The sequence below is a fragment of the Zosterops lateralis genome (assembly GCF_965231275.1).
Source record: "Zosterops lateralis genome assembly, chromosome: Z".
Taxonomy (NCBI): domain Eukaryota; kingdom Metazoa; phylum Chordata; class Aves; order Passeriformes; family Zosteropidae; genus Zosterops; species Zosterops lateralis.
Window position 1 is genome coordinate 9,808,151 of NC_139800.1, and position 22,566 is coordinate 9,830,716.

Below are 22,566 nucleotides of genomic sequence, written 5' to 3' on the forward strand. Positions count from 1 at the left end.
ACTTATTTGTGCAAACCACATATACTTATGTATATGCTTATGTATATACATATAATTATGTATATATTTATGTGGCATATACTTATATACATACATATATACAAAAGAAAATTCTTGCAATATGATATGGTAAGATGATAATTCTATCAATGTTTGGGTTTTTAATCATTTTTGCCATTTGAAATACCCCAGGATTCCTAGTGCTCCAATAAAGTACCTACATTGTACTCAATACTCTCAAAGAAAATACTGCCTGGAAAGTGTGGCATGCTTAGTTTTGCATCAGTTCAAACTCAAATTTGAATTAGCATCCCCTGGTCTTCCAACCTCACCATAGCATGCCATTTTTCTCACACCAGTGAGAAAATCTTTTTCTCTAAAACCTTTTTCTCCAGCTGTAATCTCACTGAACTGTCTAACCACTGGTCTTCAGAGCAGAGCCACTAAGATGATCAGAGGGCTGGAGCACCTCTCCTTTGAGAAGAGTATTTGATGGCTGGAGTTGTTCAGCCTGGAGAAGAGAAGGCTCCAGGGACACCTTATAGCACCTTCCAGCACCTGAAGTAACCTACAAGAAAGATGTGGAGGGACTTTTTACAAGAGCATAATGTGACAGGATGAAAGAATGGCTTTAAAACAAAAGAGGGTTGATTTAGATCAGATATTGTTTACTGTGGGGGAAGTAAGGCACTGGCAGAGGTTGCCCAGAAAATCCATAACTGTCCCATCCCTGGAAGTGTTTAAGGCCAGGCTGGATGGGGTTCTAAGTAAGCTGGTCTAATGGAAGGTTCCCTGCCAATGGCAGTGGGCTTGGAAATATATGGCTTTTAAGGTCTTTTCTAAACCAAACCATTATTTATCATTCTACGATTTCCAGAACACATTCGCTTTTTCAAAGAATATTTTTGATTTTCCAAAATTCTGACATGACAATAACATTTTTCTACAGAGATAAAATTAAAATGCCACTGACTCCTAACAAATGTTAAAAATATAGTCAGTTCTGTAATTTCAGTTCACTTTTAAAAATGTTTGTAGAGAGTAGGTAATTCTGTAGTTAACATGCTTATGATGTACAGTCATGTCCACTCAAACCAAATTTAGTACAAAGCAAGGAGACAAAAATGAGTAAAAAGCTGTCTTTCCTAGAATAAACTGAGGACTAAGTTCAGCCTTAGGGTTCAGACTTTGGTTATCTAACATTACCATCATGCAGGTCACCCAGGCACAACTTCTAGGTAGGATGCTCCTTTTATTGTCTTGCATTACTGAGTGCAAATTAAAATGTGTCCCCCCCAAATATTTTAGTATCTTAGGAAACACTGGTTTCACCAGATACATAGTTTGCATTGCACTTTTGCTGTGTTATCATACCCATTTTTTATTCCAAAAATATGCTTAGTGCCTTCTGAAAAGAGGGCAATCGCATGACTGGATGAGCATGCTGCTCCTAGTGCCTAGGAAGTGATCTCTAAAGTGATCACTGTTAAATACTTTTCATTACAGGACTAATGAAGTACAGAAATACAGAAAAGCACAGAAAGAACAGATAGCTGGAACTAGGGGTTCAGATGTGTCCTTTCAGAACTGAAAAAATAAATATTTGTATTATATCTTTCATAAATTCCCACCATACATGGTACTGTGCAGGTGCTTAAACTGATCTTAATTAAATAAGAATCAACACATTTTTCCACAATACTGGTTCTCCCCATCCCAGGCCCCCCTCAATCCCTCCTCCCCACCTCCCCGGTATTTAAAGACTTGTTATGTAACATGGGAGGAAATTTACTTTTACTTTTAAATTTTTAAATAACGTTTTAGACTCTGTTGCAGAAAAAGTAGTCCTTCTCAACACCACCTCCACTCAGTAATGTCTATCATTTCTATAGCAGTATAAAAATGCTATAGAGGCAAAACACAAATTTCCTGACCATACAGCAAAGCAATCTATCACTGTATATGCTATATGATTTAAACATGGATTGTTAAATACATAAAATATGTGAGGCTAGAAAAGCTCAAAAGCAGATAAAAAAGTCCATCTTCAAAATTTAGAGAGATAGAAGCTGGATCAGTTTCACATTCACATTATAAAGTCAGGGTTTCAATACATAATGATTATACTCTAGCCCTCAACTTCAATCAATTCTGGATAATGTCTCATACAATTCCACTGAGAATAATTACATTTTTATAGCCATCATAGGAAACATCCATCAAGTGAAGATGATTTGCTGATAGGAAATAGCATGAGTCCAAACAACCAAGACTTTAACACAGGATCATTCCCTATCAAGATTGTTACACTATGGAACAAATTAGCAGCAAAAAATCAAAAATATACAGCCGTATTTTCATGTTCTAACTCAGCTGATCTACCAGCTAACATTTGTTTACTTCCAATCACACAGTTCCAACTATGTTCTTATTCTGGCTACAGCAAACTAGTAAACCCACTATGATCTGATGTAGTGGAAAAAGCAATAGAGAACTATTTAGTTTTAGGGTTTTTTTCCTCTCTGAATCAGGGCAACATAGGTCAGATGAGACAAGAGAAGCAGACAGTTCTGGCCAGAATTGTATGGGGGTTTCTTTTCATCCACGTCAACATGAAACCACCACCTACACTGCCTACTCACACTATCATATAAACTAAAAGAGTAATCAGATACTGGCATATTTTGGCACTGCCATGTGGCTCTGATTGTGTTGGTATTTCGAACAAAGAACTGTGCAAGTTGCCCAGAATATAATTCATAAAACTAAACTGCAATAGTGTATCAGTAAGACGGTGAGTCATATACCTTTCATTGATGCTCATGCTTGACAAAAGCGTAATATAATTCCTGGAAATTTCTGGTTCAGTCACAAACACCCTGTGCCCATCCACCATTCTGACAGCCTGGTGTTGTTCAGGCAGTCTAAAAAAATCACTAATAGGAATCCCATAGAAGGGAACATGATGCAGCATAATACAATATCACACTTTTGTTCTTTCCTGTGCCAAAAATGTACATTGGTTAGTAAATTGTCAAAAGGACTGTTCTGTAAAGTAGCAGGGACCTTGAACTCCTAGTGAGCTTTTCCCAAGAATGTGTCATGGAAGATGCATCTTGAACCAACAGGATCTAAATCAGGAAAGGTGAGCTACTAGCATAGGTAAGAAGTTTGTACTTCAGCTCAAATGTTTGGTGAAACTAAATTTAAATGAAGCACTGTTTTGTTTCTGAATAAATCTGACACAAACCACAAAAATATTATAAACATTCTACATTAAACTGGGGGGGCAGTGTCCTTAGAAAAATTCCTTAGATCAGATGAAAAGAACAAGTGATATTCTTGTGTAAACGATGGAATGGCTGCACTTTGTTTTTTAGTAGTATGTCTTAACTTCTTAAAAATAAAAAGATAGAGCTCAACGAATAAAAGACATTCCATCCTGTGCGTTCCACATACACCCACAGGTTCCTGGTCTGTTACTTCCACATCGAAATATAAGTGCAAGTTGATGTTTTCTATCTAGATTTCACTTGTGTAAGTAGTCATGGCCTCCAGGGAGGTTGGTCTGTTTCACCCCATTCCCCTTTTTTTTAAATAGCCTAGCTTCACAACAAAGCACAGTAGAAGCAGGGAAGGTACATCTATTTGCACTCAAGCTCCACTACCTTTTGTTCTTCCACCTTCAGCTGCAGTCCTATGCATCACAGCAGCAGCATGAAAAGAGACAGCTAAAGAAAAAAACCTGAATTAATTTTTTTTTTTTAGGCTAAGTACTCTCACTCTTGGATTCCAGAGGCACAGTTTGTCAATGAACTTACAATCAGCTACGTCTGTGCCAGGTCTCTTCCCTCTCCACACATAAAGAATGGGGCACAAAACTAGAATAGGGCACTTCCTAAAAGAGGAAAGCAGACAGTGATCTGAGTTATGTTTGGGCCATGGTTCACCAGCTGGGGGATTTTGCTGCAGAGTTTCCATACCTATGGCACTAAAATGTAACTCACATTCCATACACTATGTACATGGCTGGAAAATACTGACACAGTTTTTTATGACATCCATTTCGAGGTATAAGAATTGCTTTCTTCCACTATGCACAAAATCCTATTTTCTGCCTGTTTTTCCTGAAGAATTACCTGAACAATTGAATGCTACATACAATAAATGATGATAAAAAGCACACTGCATACAAAAGTACAGCAAGTCTGTTCCCACAGCACATGCAGAGCCATATTTGAAAAATGACAAAAGATTGATGGAAGACAAGTGGAAAAACACCCAACTTACTTTAAAGTTCAAATAAGAAATTGAAGACAAGATTCTCAGAAAACACATGAGAATTCAAAAAAAGCAGCTGCTGTGGTCCAAAGTCTTTTGATATGGTGTCATGTACAGCACATGGAAGGGCAAAAAAGACAAACTGCTGCCAAGAACACAGGCAGAATATTAGGTAGAGAAACTTAGGACAGATAAACAGATACTGTGAATTTCATCTAATCAGATCACTGGATGTATTGAGATTCAAAATACCTAATGAAATCTGTCATAGAAGCAAGAGAACAAGCAAGAGGAATGTATTTTTGTAACAGTAACTGATGAAAAAGTGGTATAGATAAACAGAAAATCATATAATGTTCTGCTAGAGACAATAAAATGTTCACTGCTATTGCCCCTAACAGGTTTTACATAAGTTCCATCTAGAGAAAATGCAGAGAACAACTGGGAGCCCATCTTAGCACTCTGGCTGAGCAACTGCATTCTATTGCATCTTTCCATTATAAAGTAAGATTATATTATACTAATAGTGGCTCAAGTTAAGCCAAGGAGATCCTCAAAACATTTTGTCCCCACTGTGTTGGGTCACATACTGTACTTTTCCACAGTTATCCCAAGAATTCAGTACTGCTCACACATTTGTATTACAACAGTTTCCACGCACTAGTCAATCTTACATTTATACTTAAGGTAAAGGGAATTGGGTTACTTTTACAACTAAAGGAATTCAAAAGACAAACATCCCCGCAGTGGTTAACCATTCTAAATATAGATTCCATAGATTAACAGATTTCAATCCAGAAAGATTAATCTAGTAGTAATTCTAATACATTATTTATATCCTCCTGAAACAGCTTACTTTTAGAAACCAGATCAGTCTGTTGTGCTGTGCTGCAGATAGAAACAGGAACATATTGTCACAACAACTACAAAAATGGTGTTCTGCCTTTCAGTTTAGTGGTTCCCTGATGAAGAGAACTGATCATCTAGCAGAATTCTTTCTGTTCAGCAGTTTTTCTAACGCGTAAGTTCAAATTTCAGTTTTCTAATACACCAAAAGCAGTATTCCTTGTTACTGTAACATAAATAACATACTCAGTTCAGTCTGGATTTAGGACCTATCTCAAAAGAAGCACTACTTAACAGTACAGGCTGTGTCATTATGCAGCCAAGAGGAACTACCAGGTTCCATGTCTACTCTTTAAACAATCTCTTCACACTACTTTTTTTTACAACATTGTCTGTCCTGTAGAAAGTGAGATGGAGCACCAAACCAATTTCATGGGTTTTTCTGGAAGATTCAAATTATGAAAATCATATGCAATCGCCCCTATGGGATGCTGCCTTTTTCTCTTTGCTAGTCTACAATCCTATTTTCCAATATTGTAAATAAAAAAAAACAGGCAGGTCCTATGCAGGAGGACACACTGCTTCTGGATGTGCCAGTGCTGACTGCTCAGCTGCAGTGGGGCATGGTTTCTACAGATTTTTGCCTTGTGACTTCTATCTTTCCCTATTAAAAAAGTTCTGTACAGCATTTCACATAGAGCATTTAGGAGTCTCCTATATATATAAGAGTATACCTAATTTCCTAAATTTTCCTAAATATTAGCAATTATCTCAATAAAACTTACCAAATCATAAACTGTAGCTGGAATGAAAAAAAGAAGGCAGAAAACATTGAGGAAACACATAAAAAAAAAAGATCGTAATCTTTTTTCTGTACAAATAATCAGCCCACAGTTTTTAGCTTTTTCCAGCAGAATGACTGGCACGAGTTTTTATCTTCTTCCAAGAATCAAGAGTGTTACGTTTCATGTTATTCATACACGTTTGTTTGCTGTTTTTTTTTAACAAACATTTTGCTACATCTAATTGGAACACAGATAAGAATGCCCAGAGTCATCTGGAGTCCAATTTAGGGAGCCCACTCAATGTAACACATTCAATGGTTTCTTTCACTACTTAATGTATTTTAGTTACTTCACCATGTCTGACCTTTTTGATGTTTTAATGAATGTTATTTGCTCTGTTTTTTATTAATTAAATCGTTTCTATGACTTATTTTCTTAATCTGGAAATTGCTTGGCTTGAAAACTAGTATGACAAGAAAAACAGTGGGATAAGCAGACAGATGGAGTTTTGTTTTTCTAGAGCATTTCAGAGCTACGCTAAAATTCTAGCTCTCCTCTTCCTGAGACATACTAATTTTAATTTGAAAATGGAAACTGAGGTATTCTAGATTACATTTATTTTTGATTTTCTAATTTTACTTTTTAAAAATTCTTGCTTCTTACACATTTTTGGTATGTGTGAATTTGTTTTTGTTTGGTAGGGTTTTGTTTTTTTTTTCATTAGTAATTTTTCTATTTTCTATACATCTTTTACCAAAATATGAATTCAAATTTTTGCATTTATGAAAGAAAGTGAGAATCATCTTTCTTCACCAGTTGCTTCCTCTCAGCTTCCCTTAGGTAAAATCCCACTTTAGTTCCCAAGCTGCTCGCTAATTATTTTCAGTTTGCTTCAGAATCTGTATTAGCAGTGCACTTCAGCAAAAAAGTCTAAATCCAAAGCAAAACTCAAAACAGCTTTTAAAACCTATTGAACAAAACATAAATGAAAGAAATAATGCCATTACATCTGGAAGAAGCATCGAATTATTTATTTAGTTGAGCGTTCATAATGTCAAATATTTATTTGATTGTACATATTTCTACTAATCATACAAGATTGATTAGTCTAAGTAGTGCAATCTCTCCTCACACTGAAGACAGACGGACAGAAGAAAATGAGATATACGAAATATGAAAATAAGATCTCTCTTCAAATTTTTGACCTACAAATATTAAGATTTGATTGACCTTTTGTCAAAGTTTTAGATTTTTTAATAAAGATTACAGGGAGAAAGCCTTGTCTACTGACTAAGTTTCTTTAGACTGGTAGCATTTTCAAAAAGGTAAGATCATTAATGAATGAGGACATTTAACTTCTTCATTTTCAATATGTCCTAATGTTTTCTTGCTCATACTCTAATTCCTAGCCTTTAGAAACAATATATCCTTATTTCCTAATGCTCAAATGAAAGGTAAAATAACTTTAACATAGAAAGTTGATTACCAATTACTAATATGGGGAACTGACAAATTTCTAGCATTCTCATGTAAAACCAATATACTCTTGAAAGCAAATTAAAAGAGAAATAAAGCCCTCCCACATTCCATGCCCCATAATTCTAAACTGTATTAAATGTGAAGCATGTTTAGCTAAATCATCTATAAAGGAAATCATTCCCTTTTGATCTGTAATTATTATAACTTAGGTGTCAATATAAAACATTACAGAATCACAAATCATTATAATTTAGGTGTTGATACAAAGCATTAGAGGATCATGTGATACCAGAAAAAACAGTATTTCAAATAAAATCTTGGCAACAGCTAGCTTTAAAAAATTACGCTATCACAGCTTTACAGACATAAGGGTGTTTCATTATAGTAGAGCAAACTTTTGTTTTATCTAACTTTTAGTTATAAACTTGTTTCTTGATGTTACAAAGACATTCTTATTCCTGAAAGACTTTCCTTACTTCTGAATTATTTCCTTAATTCTGAAATGCTGCTACCATACAAGATCTCTCCAGTATTTTGCAGTACTAGATATAAAAATTCCTTTCACTAATTTGTTACTTTAACTTTACCATTTCCTACTAGAGTCACTGATTGCTTATCAACTGGAGAAACAATTTGTATGAAATCTGATCTGTTCTATTAGCATGATGTTTTCTGGATGTGTACAAAGGCTTTTGCTCAGTGACTGCTTGCATAATGAAAGAAATGTAAAGAAAAACATTATTTTCAGATTGCATTATTTTCTCCCAGAAGAAGACATGATGAAAGAAAAATGCTTTGGATTTGAATCCCATTAAAGTTAATGGGTGGTTTTGGATGAAAAACATTCATAGACACATTGACTGCTACAAAGCACGAAGAAATAGCTACGGTGTCTTGGCCTGGAAGTGTTCAAGGCCAGCTTGGATGCAATTTGAGCAACTTGGTCTACTGGGAGAAAGACAGAGAAGCAGAGGGGTGAAAATGAGATTATCTTTAAGATCCCTTCTGATCCAAGCCATTCTATATTTCTGATTCTGTGAAATAGTAGAGAACTTTAATTCTCCCAGACACTGGGAATTTTTTTTTCCTAAATAATAATAATAATAATAATAATATTGAAGGACAAAGTCCTGCACTCATATCTCCATACAAACCCCACATTTAATTTACCTCGGCTATATGTATTCAGAGAGTTTAATACCCTGAAAACTAATCAGAAATACAAAACCTACTCGAACTCTTAGTCACTGAGAATGAGTCAGTAACAACTCGTAGAAAGGAATAACTAGGAGCATAAAATTCAGGGATTTTTTTTGTAAAATTCTATCTTAAATTCTCTCCTTACTGTGTATTTGACGTCGTTCTCCTGGTTACACACAGTAAAACTCGTAATATGAAACACTCTTGTATTATTGTTCCTGCCATTGTTGAACTTTGATTTTCATCTGCCACAAAGCATCTTATGTAACTGCAATTTAGTGTGCTCTTCACTCTATCTATGTAATAAGAATCCCTGCTGATATTATGGGATCACCTAACTGCACAATACTGCAACCTACCTCTGTGAACAGGTCACTGTCTTTCTCAGCTGAAAGACTGCAAATTTCATAAATTCTTATGATCTAAGTTGTCTGTGAGCTTCTAGAGAAACTAAAATAATAAATAAAACCTTACAGTTTATAAAAGAAAAAAAAAGCACATGGTACTTCCAAGGTTCTAGGCTGATCATTAGTGTTTTCTTGGAATAGCAATCAAAATAGCCTTGGAACAGCAGCAAAGATTCTGTGGTTATCTATTGAAAAAATATACCTTTTTCTTCTTTTTTTCAGACAGTCAGCAATAAATTATGTAATTAATTTCAATGGGATATTTCCTTCTTTTGTTGTTTTCATTCATCAAGACACAGTGCCTGCGAGGATGGATGAGGATCTTATTTGTGGCATGGGACATTATCCCAGCTATTGATCCTTTGGGTTGCAGCAGTATGAACATCTTGCTACTAAAGGCAGAGGTGGCTGCATTTGGAGACTTTCTGTGTCCCTCCTTAGAAAAAACACACCTTACCAAGGATGCAAGAAAATCCTATTGCCTCTCCTTAGCATTCTAACCACCAATGCTGGCCTGGCACAGGAGGCAGCAGAGGATCCCCTCCCTCTTTTGCAAGACGGGCACATAATGCATAACAGTCTATGGAATTCCACTCCGCTGAGATCATTCTATAATATCTATATATCCTAAAAGCATTTTATACACAATCAGCTTAATAACATATATTTTGTTTAAATGAAGGAATGTTCAGCACAGCCAGCTATTTTGGCCTTCATTAGAGATACTATGACAGTGCAGCTACACTATATTCTAGTCTAAATAAACTAGTTTCAAGATGATCAAAAAATATGTTAAAGTACATATAGATATACTCAGACAATCCTGATACACTATCCAATATACTACTTTTTATCCAGTAGCACCCTGAGCAATTTTCTCTCCTTTCCAATACAAGTGCTAAATTGTTTACAACACAACTCATAACCAAATGCAAGCAAAGGTTCTTCCTGCAAATTTGCAAAACTATCTGTTCCACTTGTTACCATTAACAAACACCAAACTGTGTAGAAGGCATGCCAAACTGTAGAAGAAGTCAGGTCAGAAAACACCCTCAAAAGCTCTAATCACAAATAATGGCATAAAAAGACTGCAGCGAAAAGTAATTAAAACTCTATAATGCTGATATTTAAATGCTTGCAACAGGAGATTCAAGTGCACCTCAGAAAATATAGTAGCTTTTACATGCTATTTTACTTAGATACAATTTCCACAGAAATCACAACTGCAGCTTTACAAAGGTACATCATGCACTTGGGCATGAATCCATCATTCCTAGTACCTTCTTCTTAATCCACTTATGATCAGTGACAGAATGAATGTCCTAAGAGCAAAGGTCACCAAGTAGCAACAATAGTTACAACCAGAACAAAAGCAAAGACAAACCTTGGCTTAGCAACAACCCACACCCAGAATTTCTCCCCTCCTTTTATCAGGAAGTTCAAAAAGACAGTGCCTCATGTACCCACGAAGCCCTGTAATGCTGCATTGCTGCTGTAGGAGCAAGCACTAGCTCAGCACTGAACTTGAAAGGCATCAGGTGTGAAGCTAGCCATGTTTGCTGTGGCTAACTCCCCTTGCCCTGCCTGCTGCTTGGCTTTACTTCGTTTAGCTGTGACAGCAGTTCCTCTAATTGACCAGATGTCTGCAGCTAATTTGTGTTACTTTTCTTATCTTTCTATGGTACAACAACTAACAGCAATAATTCCATGTATAAAGAGATAGTTGCATTGCTAATATAATGATGTAAGGTGTAAAGAAATGCAGGGCTGCTAACAGTAGCAGAGGTGTTGAGAAATGGAGATCCAAGAGTTGATCCAGAGAAGTACATGCATGGGATCATACTGGGCTTGGCACTGCAGGCTAAAACAGCTGTGAGAAACTTCCCAGAGATCTGTTAAAGAAGTGCAGACCTGCCCCTGCACAGAACTGGTTTTAGGCATAACAAACAGAACACAGTAAGTGTATCTTACATGCCACATAAGATACTTTGGGTGTGGCATGAAGCTGCAGCTTCCTGAAGAGAGAGCAAAGGTACAGAAGTGTGTTACCAAACACACAAAAAAATGACCACAAATAGATTCTGCAGTAAATAAAAAGAAGCCATCAACGTGAACTTCATTTTACACTCAATGAAAGACTCTAAACCTAAGAGCTTCCCCTTTTGCCCTGTATTTCACCTTTCCTTATTTTAAGTGACTTCTATGTGTCCTCATATTTCCCTGAAAAAAGTCTTCTGAAACTTTGTAAGAGCTGCTTGCCTACTCTAGCTGTGACTTTATTTCACTTTCTTCTCATCCTGCTTTGCTTTGGTGCCAACACTAAATGATGTTTTTAGCCCCCCAGCAGCCAGCTGAGAGATCCACAAGCAATCTGAGCATAAACCTTGTTATGAGTATCATCATAGAAAGATTGAATGAAATCTGAGTACATAAATACATAGCTAGACACAAGAAGGATTTCCAATTTCAATAAAAACATGACTGTGCAAGAAAAAGAACTGTAAAGCAATGTATTCATGAAAAAGAGACTTGTATAGATGAAGCTAACTTTGGTCACAAGTTAAGCCTTGAAAGCCTGGCACTTTCACTACAAGACTGTCAGTTTCTAGAAGGTATCAGTAGGAATCTGAAAACTCAAGGCTGTGGGGCAAGATAACAGCACCTGGCAGTGTGGATAATCAATGCTGTATCTCACCTACCTGTTCATCCAGAGTTCAGATTATCACTGGGAGCACGAAAAGCAAACTGAATTTTTGGAAACTGACCACTAGCCATCTTTGTCAGATAAAACACTGATGTTTTTTTTAAAAAAATACAAAAGAACCAGTGAAGTGTGATTAAGAAATGAAGCAAAACTGCCATTATTTTCCCCTACAAATCAGGATCCTTTCCAAGAGGACACTGCAGTTTTGAAGCTGATTACAGAGGCTTCCTCTGTGTAAAATGATTGTGAGAAAAAATGCAGTAAAGCTGGAGAAGTCATGAATGATATTTTTCTGAGACCTTCCAAAAAACTAATATAAACTTCCACATTAGCAAACAATCTAAATATATAAGATACACACCAAATGGAATTTATAAAATAAATACTTCATTTGCTTAACAATAGCAACAATAACAAGAACCATTACTAATATTGGCAATTCCTAGACTTAAGCAGCTATTACCATACCCTAACAATTTACATAATTAACACATGCTAACAACATAATCATGCCCTAACAGAAGCCTAAAAATTGCCCATGAACACACACAAAACGCAAGCATCCCCTGCACAGGCATGAAGAGCTGTCTTTTGCAGAACAGACAGAGGAAGGTTGGGTCCCTCTGCTGTTAGCTAGCTAGTTCAGTCCTGCTCCTACACCTCAGAACCTGCATCAACACAAGCCTCTGGGGGAAGCACAGGTCAGAAGATCACAGAGTTGCTCCTCTTTACAATTTAAGTTTTATATACTTCGATTTAATTTATATACTTCTTTTAATTTTATGAATTTTATATACTTGGAGTGCATTCTGCCACCACACAATGTTTATGGCTGCACTTCGCTTTTCTGCAGAACAGAAGAAAACATTTGACAGATAGTTATCTTGTTACAAAATAAACTTGGTAAAGCAGCCCTTGCATTTACAAAGAAATTCCGAAGTCTGAATAAGTTTGTTATCTCAGACTGCTCTCCAGAAAAGCTTCAATTAAAAATAAAAGTGTAATGCTTAGTACTTCTGAGACATCTTTGAAAGTATTTACTTTACATCAGGGTTCTGCTGCACTGAAGTAATTCTTAAAAGAGTACTTAAATTATATACTTCTCACTGCCATTTATTAAAACCTTTTCATTCCATCCAGCCAGAGATTTATGATTTTTTCTTCATGAAGTTTTACTGATTGTTTAAGCATATATGGTATGTTAGAAATCATGGTTACAAAGTACCATAGATTGGCTTTGTATTGGAAGTACTGGAGTAGCAAAATCCACATTTTTATAAGGAAGATTGTTAGAATACTGAAGAAAAACTATGAAAATTAAAACTTGCAAAAAAAAAAAAAAAAAAAAAAGGATACCAGACTGACATAAGAGACAAGCAGCTGTGAAATGGAGTATGTGGCAGAGGGCCATTCCCATTTATGACATGTCAGGCTGTACAGAGGATGTGACTTTCTAGATGGACATTCTCCTGGGAAGATACCTCAGCACTGGGAATCACAGCTGCACTAGCCACACGTGCAGCTTGACATAGTCTAAGAAGCAGACCCATTTAAATATTCCATGCCATGATTGCAAACTCTCACCAAGGATAAAATAATCAATCCAAACCAAAGTATCTTCTTCTGGAAGCTACTACTTGAAATCAATCACTTAGTTTGCACACTAATTTTGAAATTTTTGTATTTTGTAAACTGCATGTTTACTGATGAGAACAGATTTATAAACTGCATATAATTTTTGAATAGATCAAAATTGCGTCAAAAACCGTTAAGATCACCAAGGGACTTTGCTCATTATGGCAAATCATACCAAGAGGCAACTGCTCATTGGTGACCACCCTGACCCTCTGCCTCCCATTCTGCCACTGTTGGATATGCCTTTGTGAATTCCTGAAAATCTGGACAGTAAGTTAAGTCACATGAGAGAAACTAGAGATAAACTAATGGTGATAATATTGTCCAATTATCTCAGACTAAGGAAGAGGTAAACAAGCTGAGGGAGCACTGATAATGAACACAAAGAATCAACAAGGAAAGCCAACTCAGCAACTGTGCTGACACTCAGCTCTGACTGGATCCAGAAGGAGGAGGCCATGGCTCACTGACTCAAAAGAAGAGGAAGACTGAGCATGGGACTAATCAGCACTGGAAGCAAGCAAATCATTTAAGCAAGAGAATACCCAACGAGCATTGATTCCTTTGTTTGCTAAAATGTACAAATGGGGAGAAGTTTTGAATGACCTTGGACTCCTACTACTGAGAGGACCAGAAAAGGACCAGTGGGATGATATCTGGAACCACAGGTGGTGACACCTTTTTACTTAATCTGTCTCTTTTTTTATTTGTCTTTTTCTAATTCTTTTTTCTATTTCTTTTTATCTCTCTCTACCTCCCATTTACTGTTAAATGAAATCCATAACATTGCCTTCAGCATATGGTCTCGTTTGCAACTTAATTTGGGCTGAGGCATCTTTCCAATAATCGGATCTTAACAAATGTAACTAAAATAATGTAGGAATTGGATAAGCATGTTTTAACGAGAAAAAGGTCTGTAAGTTTCTTTCTTTCTTAGCTATCAAAAATCCAGAAAATCTATATGTTTAATTCTTGAAAGTAATATATGAATATTAAAGTGTCTGGAGAGATTGTAGGTGACAGGATAGTGAAAATGCCCATATACATTGTGCTTGTGTGTCATCATTCTTTTTACCAAAACAATGAGATCTGGAATTTTTAAAGCCATTTTAGAGATCTAGACAGCTAAGAATCTATATAGACTTACTAAAAAACAAGTACTCAACATTAAGACACCCAGACACTCAGCTTTAGAGATGCATTTTACAAGAACAAGTTTTCAAAATACCAGTTTAAGTCTTAAAGGAAAACCAAAACCCTTCCCAAAAAAGAAAGAATATATGCATACCATACTGAAAAGACTCGTAATATTTCCTGGACCCATTACATTTTCAAGATGGCTCTCAGATATAATTTAGAGAGACACCCTCTAAGTACCTCTCTGAAATCTTGAATTCACAATGACAAACCTACCCGAAGCAGGAATAATTCCTTGAGTAGACACAACTTCTCTGATTAGTTAATATGTTTGCTCCTGCTTACCACACAGTTATTTCGTTACAGGAAATTTATGATGAGAAATTTTCTTTCAAAGGCGTATTTATCATTAGTCATTCCACTAATTTTGAGAGCAAACCAAAATTGTGTTAAGTCATTTTATGACTTGCTTTTCTTCCCAGCTTTCCCAAAAAGCTGCAACTGCCCATGGCCTATAATCCTGTTCTGCTTTAGATGGTTTAAAGAAGGAAACCATTACTATACAATTGATAAGGAAATATAACAGTTTGTGTTAGATTTGCAGACAAAATACTTACCTACTAAAGACTAATATTTTAAATAGCAGTAATCAACACTTTACTCATAGAAAAATACTTGTCTTACAACAAATAATAAACACATTTAAAATATTCTTAACTCAGAAAAGGTAACTCAAAATGCCATTAGTTTCAAGTTAGACAATTCTGACATGGTAGGGTTTCTCATTTAGAAGATTCAAATATTTAGTTTTTCTTTAATCTCACTGATTAAATTTCACTGTGCTTTTTCCCACTTCAGGTTTATTATTACATCACAAAATAATATGAAGGCCAATGAAAACTCATCATGTTTTGATTTTTCACAGAAAGAAAACCTGATACGATGGAAATAGAAAAAAACCCTGCATGTAGCAAGGGGTCATAAATCTTTGCTTGCCTAGACAGAACTAGACAGTTCCACATTAAACAGTATTTAAAGACAAATTAAAAAAAAAAAAAAAAGAAAAAAAAAAGAAAAAAAAAAGATTTCTAAAAGCAAGTCAAACTTTACCAAGAAAGTAGCACCATTAATTTTAAACACTTACTTGCTTCTGTAGACATTCCTCCTGCCTTCTTTGTTTTCTTCTCAGGCTTTTTGACTTGTTTCTTTCTTTTTTAATCAGCTTTTGGTTGAAGGAAATACTGGTAGGCTGCACAAGACCACCAGGTGTGATGTACTGTTTATCTTCTACAGCCCTTGTAGGCGAGGAAAGATTCATCACAAATAGTGATCCATCAGCAGTGACACTCCTGGAAGATTGTCCAGTAACTTCAAAATCACACTCATTTTCTGTTTCTCTGTGCAGTAATGTGGTAATGGAAGTAACCTGAAATTGGTTTTCTGGTATGTCAGCACTGGAGCTATACAGATCCTGAAAAGTACCACCTTTCCTACTGGACTCTAATTGCAGGCTCCCTTGTATGTAAGCAGGTGGATTTTCACTTTGGCCATGGTAAAATGTTCCCATGCTGCAAGTTTCATGTAACATCTGTGACAAAACAAGTCTTTCTCTGATATTTAAGTCCAAGCTATACGATCTTCTGTGAAAAGGTTTTACAGTGCTTGCATCTTTTATAGGATAGGAAAAAGGAAGAGCTCTTTTTTGATTTAATGCCTTTAAGAGAAGTTTTTTACTTTCTATCTCATATCTGGGAGCTCTTACTTCTAGACAAAGTGCTTCTGTTAATCTTCTAGCACCATTATTACTTCCAGCTGTGTAAGGAAGTCCTTGATTTTTGATTTCTAAAGTTGCAGTTACCACTTCATGGCAGGTATCCTTGTTAAAACCAAACTGAATTTTGAGAAGCAAACGTTTTTCTGATGATTTTGACAATTTAACAGAGAAAGGTGGCTGATGCTCAGTCCAACTTTTGCAGAAATGTCTATTTACTAACTGTCCACAGGAACATTCTTTGTTGCCAACAAAGTTAAAGGCCCCTAAGCAGGCCTCACAGAATGGACAGTGCAGTTCTCCAACTGTCCACTGTGCCTATTGACAAAAAGAGAAAAAAATAAAACACACAATATTTTCACTGAAAATAAATAAGCAAGAAATAATTACTGGAGTAATTTTCACCTTTGGTAAGATGATTTTCTTCTTGTTTTCCAAATACAATAAAAGACACTTCACAGCAGAAAGCAAATCCACCATAAATAACATTCTGGTCAAAGTTCTGTTTGCTACAGTGATAACTAATTCTAAGGAAACTAAAACACACACAGTAAAATGTAGGAGTTTTCAAATATGTTTAAAATTTGTCCACAGATAGAATAATTCTGTAATACTAATAAAAACATTAGACCTTTAAAGCAGTGAAATCAATTTCCCACGTTAATCTGGAATTGGCAAGTGCAGCTTCTCAGCTGAGTGTTCTGAATGCTGATACATTTCTTGCATACTAAGTACAGTGGAAGGAGATTTCTCAAGAAAAGCTTTTCACTTTGATTACCCCACAAAAGCTTAAAATGGTATTTATATTTTGGTATATGTAGCATCACAAGATAATCTCTGTGCAGATAGCATGACAAATTCTTAATACTCTATCTATAAGGAGACAGTTATTTTCCTTATTTATAACTCTGTGAATTTCTTTTCAACCCTGAAGGCACATTTTCAAAAGGAAGTACATATTAAAGGTCTATAAACACCTACATATTAATACAACTATTTGTCCTCCTACATATTTAAACTACTATTAATATTTTCAGCAATTATATTAATCTGTCAGGAGCACTGCTGAGGACTAAAGTTATGCAAGTGTTTGCAGGATCAAAGTCCAGACGAGTGAAAACATTATCAACTCCAGTCACACTTTACTCACTTGAGTGTCTAAAGAACCATGAATACAGAAGCTGCCCAACATTTCTAGTTTAGGCACTGCTTTCAGTTGCAAATGTCCTTCAAAGATATGTCCAAGACTGATGCTTGTCCTATTGAAAGCTACAGAAAATGTCATAAAAACCAATTTAGCAGTTTTAGAAAAAAAACACTCCAGCAACTTGTGTGAAAAAAAGGTTATTTTTCACACAAAATGCCAGAAGTTCTCGAAACACTTATTTGAGAAACTTACTTCTGCTTTGTGGGTTAAAACCTCTAAATTACACAAAATATCACAGATTTGTCTTTCATTGCACCAATGAGAATCTATGTAATTCTGGAAAGGTTTTTAACTTTGAGAAATACTCTACATATAATCAAAGGCTTTCAAATTCTTGAGAATTCTGTAAACATGCACATTCCCTCTCAGTTTATAAGGCTGACCAATGTGTACAAAGGCCACTTCCAAAGCAGAATTAATCTCATTCTGAGATTTACTCTTAAGTCTCCCACACTCCACATCCCAGCTGCCAGGGACTAGACACTAAAATTGAGGGAAAAGCACTTTTTAGTGACTTTATTGGGTCTCTCTGGCATGGAATAGCATCCTGAATCTTCAAATGGAGAGGTAGAGTGATTAATGAAAATTAAGAAGGCTGGAAGCCTGGAAAAAAAGGACATGCAAGACACAGTGTGAAGGAAAAAGGACATGTCCATGTCCCATGTGCACAGAGACTGGGAGATGAGGTGTGGTATCAAGGAGCCTGGGACTGATTTAGCATGAGTTTGGCAATGGAGTGTGGAAGCACTGACTCAGTAAAAGAAGTAACAGCCTACTAGTGGAGGAGGTGGTAAGAGGAAAATCAGAAAGATCTGAAAGGGAGCTGAGAGTACACAGATTTAGTGATCGACTGCATAAAGAGGAAAAAGTGGGAATGGTTAGAAAAAGAAACCAAAAGAAGTGATATGTGATGGGTAAAAGAAAATTCAGGTCAATGAAGGTCACTAGCAGCACTAGCTACATATTTGTAATTATTGAAGATTATCTATACACTAATATGTACATGAAATCCAAGGAGATTGGCTAAGAACAGGGACAGATGGCAAGAAAGAACCGTCTGGGAAGCAGTGGGTTTTACAGCCTGCAAATAGACTTTGCGCTTATGTAAAATGATTTAGCCTTTGATTCAGGAGTCATACAGGAGAAAACAACACATGATCACGAAATTATTCAGAGCCCAGGAAGATCTGGAGATAAGTCAGAATTGCTTAACACCCCCCACGCCCCCACATTTATCCATAAAATCACAGGATCTTGCCAGAGGAGACAAACTGAGGCAAGAGTTCCAAGGATATCAAGTGACACAATGAACAGCCAAAGGTGTCAAAGGTGTGCACAGAGAATTGCATTGTCTCCCTTTTTCAGCAGAGGAGAACTGCTCCTCTGCAGCCTTAACCAAATGTGTCAAGCAGTCTATGGATTTTGTATTTCCTTGGTCCCCAGTTTGACCCTCCCTGTTTTCAAATGCAGAAGCTAAAGGTGCAAAAGAATAATTTAGGAGCTAAAGGTGAAAACAATAATATTACTGTCAATATATTGAAATAATTTAAGAGGCAAGAAAACTGTAAAAAATGCCTCCTTATTAAAGATTCATGATTAGGCAATATTGTAAAGTAAGAAAATAAGTCATGAGCTGTAATTTTCAAACACACATCCAAGATCAGTGTTTCTGAACATAACTATTCTGTTGTAGTCATTGAAGTAGAAGAGATTACTAATTTAAAAAAAGTTCAATTAATGTTTAACAAAAAAACCCATAGAGCAACACAAAGAAGGAAGATGAAATTTTTAAAAATTTTGAATGCTAAGTTCTAGAATCATAAGTATTTTTTCTCTGTATGCATCTTTTTCAGTATGGGTTTGCTTAGGGCAGAGGCTACTTAAAATATTCTATATTTTAAAATACTTAAAAATTAAAATGTGAAATTTTACACGGAAGTCTAGGGAAAAAGGAATTCAAATATCATTTACATTTCAGAATCAAAGATTCATGAAAGAAAATCTGTGTGGCAAAAAGCACTGCTTATGCTTATTAGTATCTCTGCCACAACATTAACTTCTAGATCTAAAACAACTTAAAGAAAATAAGAACTGAAGCAGTCAGTACAACAGGAAATTTATGAGATGGTTTGTAATTTCAAATGGGCAGTTAAAACTCAAAAGCAGTGACATTGGCTTGTTATAAGCCCTTTGAATTTGCAGGAAGATATCTACTTTCTATTCATATGACCTAAGAGCACATTAAGTATAAATGATGTAAGTATAAAACACATCATATTCCAAAAACTGATCTCTAAACAAATCTCCAGTCCACTTTTATGGGGAAAAATGCTTCTTGTTGTCATTGTCAACCTATGTGTTAGCACTGCAAGATATGATGGTCAAAACAAAACAAACCCCAAAATCTAGGTAATGAATATAATATTAAGCACTGACAAAAATGGAGAGATGCCCATGACAGTTATCTGGGCAGCCATAAACACATTCATCAGTGTTCATAAACACATGTTAAAGAGCAGGAAACAGAATTTCTCACTTGTAGCACTTCTGCATAAATTAAAAACAAAACAAAATTAAACACTTAAGAGAGGAAAAAAAAAATCTTTAAATGGTAACAATAGAAGTACCTGAGAAGAATTCCCTCAGTTATAAGGTCTCTCTAACATACATGGACCTTGCCAGAAAACTGTCCTTCAAATTTTTTCCCCTTAATTATTTTACTTGTTGAATAATAAGGACACAAGAAAAAAAGAATCTACCTTTTCAATGACACATTTCACCCACTCTGGAATGGCTTCTAAGCTCACATGCCATACACTGCATGAATTCTGAGCAGCAGCTGAAGGTTGTGATACCTGTTAATAAAACAATCGTATTGACACTCAAAATTTATGTATGCATTTTTTTTCTTTGAATATAGCCAGAGGTCAGCCCCCCAAATCAGTAAACATTAACAAATGATAAACCTTATATATGATGTGCTTCTTTAAGCTAAAAATCAGGTAGATACTGTCAATAATTCTCTATTTCTGAATCTAAGAACATTGGGCAAATTCCACTGAGGAAATGTAGGCGTGTGGAGGTGGTTTTGTTGTGCTTAAAAGAACAGCAAGCATGTAGTTGCAGGCCTTCCAAGAATATCTGGAAATTGATTTTAGAATCACTGTCAGCTGGCACAATTTTTCAGTAAAGACAGAAAAATCTAAGTTATAGTTTACATGAAGACTGTGATCAGCAGTGCACAATTGCAATAAGCAGAATTAATTTTCTAATGCTTTTTAGAAACTAACAGAGTAACCTTAGCAACTTTAAAGTTTTTACTGCAAGAATGTGCATGGCTGAAGAGAAAAAAACTAAAAACTTTTAGGATTTCATTAATTGATACTAAAATAAAAGAAGTTACATAACTGAAGTAGAGTTACAGGGATGGGTAAAATTATAAGGAAACTCTGGCGAAAAAGTCCTAAAATCAGTTGTTAAAAATTATAAATATGGAAAGTTGTGGATGCTTATGTCATTAAAGTCATTGGAATAAAGATTTCATTCTGCTAAAAATGAAAAGTGGGACTTTAGACAGAAGATAAAAGCTTAAAATATTCTCCAAGTATTGACAGTATTCTCCAAGTATTCCCCCCTAAAAATCACTTCAAAAAAAATCACACAAAAAAGAACCATCAAATATAAAGTGTGAAAATTATTTCAGAAATTCAAACTCTGTAAGAGTGATTAAAACGGGGTTTATTGATAATTCTGTCATGATCTTAAAAAGTAACTTTGTTTCTACATTTATTGGGTGTACCTCTTCCTAGAGTGAAAAAGAATGTTGCTGCATTACTAACATGTTAATAAAAAACATCACCACCTTGTCTTCTATTTGCTTTCACTCTCTATTTAAACTTTTATTTAAATAGTCTTGCTTTGACTCTTCTATTTAACTTTGATTCAAGAGCCTTTTTGGCACATTTGGGAAATCCTTAGCTCTTTATGATTAGTAGCTGCCATTATAAAACAGTAGGAAATACTCTGACATGGTTTTATTCTGTGTAATTATTCTGTTTATTTTAATAAAGACAATATAAATTACTGAACAGGGTAAAAACCTGCTCAGAGCAGACTAATCATCTGAACTATTTTTGGGGATAGACTATGGTCCACATTTAAAAAATGAAGTGCAAAATTTTCTGATGTAGGGATATTTTACACAGAGTTAACTACCACAGTGGAAAATAGAATCAGTCTTTAAAATACACCTTAGGCACAAAGATTTGTCCATTAAGAGATATTAAAAAACAAACAAAAAATTACTGCTTTAAAGCCATGAAAACCAAACCCCATTTTTATATTAGAAATGGTAATGCTCTATGCAGGGTACTAGTCAAGTGTCCATGAACATCAGCCTGAATGTTGCAGAACATGAGGTTGATCACTGCCTACTTGGCTTCACTAAAATTACTTCCTACACTACTGTCTACAGAACTGTCTCTACTACTTACCTCCACAAGAGACTAATTACAAAGTGAGGCTAAGTCTAATGCTTCTACTTCATTTAAAATAAATGGCACCAGAAGAACTTACAGACTCCCTCAGAAGAAGCTATACTTACTTTGGATGTTTTTTTTCCATTACATTTCGCAAGAAAACCAGAATTTGCTATGCATTTCCTACATCTCCAGCAATGCAGAGCACCATCCTCTTGGTTGTTCATTATGTCAGCTTGGGATTTTGCAGCTCTGTATGTTGACCTGTAAAGACCACAAAATATACCATTTGGTCACCTGTTGAAACACCACATTTCCCTTGAGACCTTGAAGTCCATAAATATTCTCACCACTATAGAAGAGACTAATACTTTACCTACAAACATTCTCTGATCTTGTATAGCATGCCATCTAGATGTTTTAAATAGTAACATGAAACAGCTGGTTTTATTTCCATGTTGCACAAAAAACTAGAAAGCAACAGTAACAAAACAACTAAAACCAAAATAAAATAAAACAAAACTGACCAATCAACCAAACAAAAATCGTGTCCAATATTTGGACAAATGATAAGAGAACCTCAGTTTTTCTGGAATATGTCCATATGAAAAAGTCATTGCTATCCTGTAGAAAAAT

The 22,566-nt window shown here is 35.5% G+C and overlaps 1 protein-coding gene across 1 annotated transcript in view; it reads right to left on the minus strand.

Annotated features, from left to right (window-relative positions):
• RNF180 (ring finger protein 180) overlaps window positions 1-22,172 on the minus strand; it is a gene marked incomplete at its 3' end in the record, with an annotated part of 59,107 nt that extends 36,935 nt beyond the window's left edge. The window contains exons 1-3 of the mRNA XM_083883804.1: window positions 22,056-22,172; window positions 20,212-20,307; window positions 15,619-16,563 (exon numbers count right to left, since the gene is read on the minus strand). Of these exons, the coding sequence (XP_083739930.1) occupies window positions 15,619-16,563; window positions 20,212-20,307; window positions 22,056-22,157 (1,143 nt within the window). The 5' untranslated portion in view covers window positions 22,158-22,172. The remainder of the gene's footprint in view (window positions 1-15,618; window positions 16,564-20,211; window positions 20,308-22,055) is intronic.
• Between the last annotated feature and the right edge of the window lie 394 nt (window positions 22,173-22,566).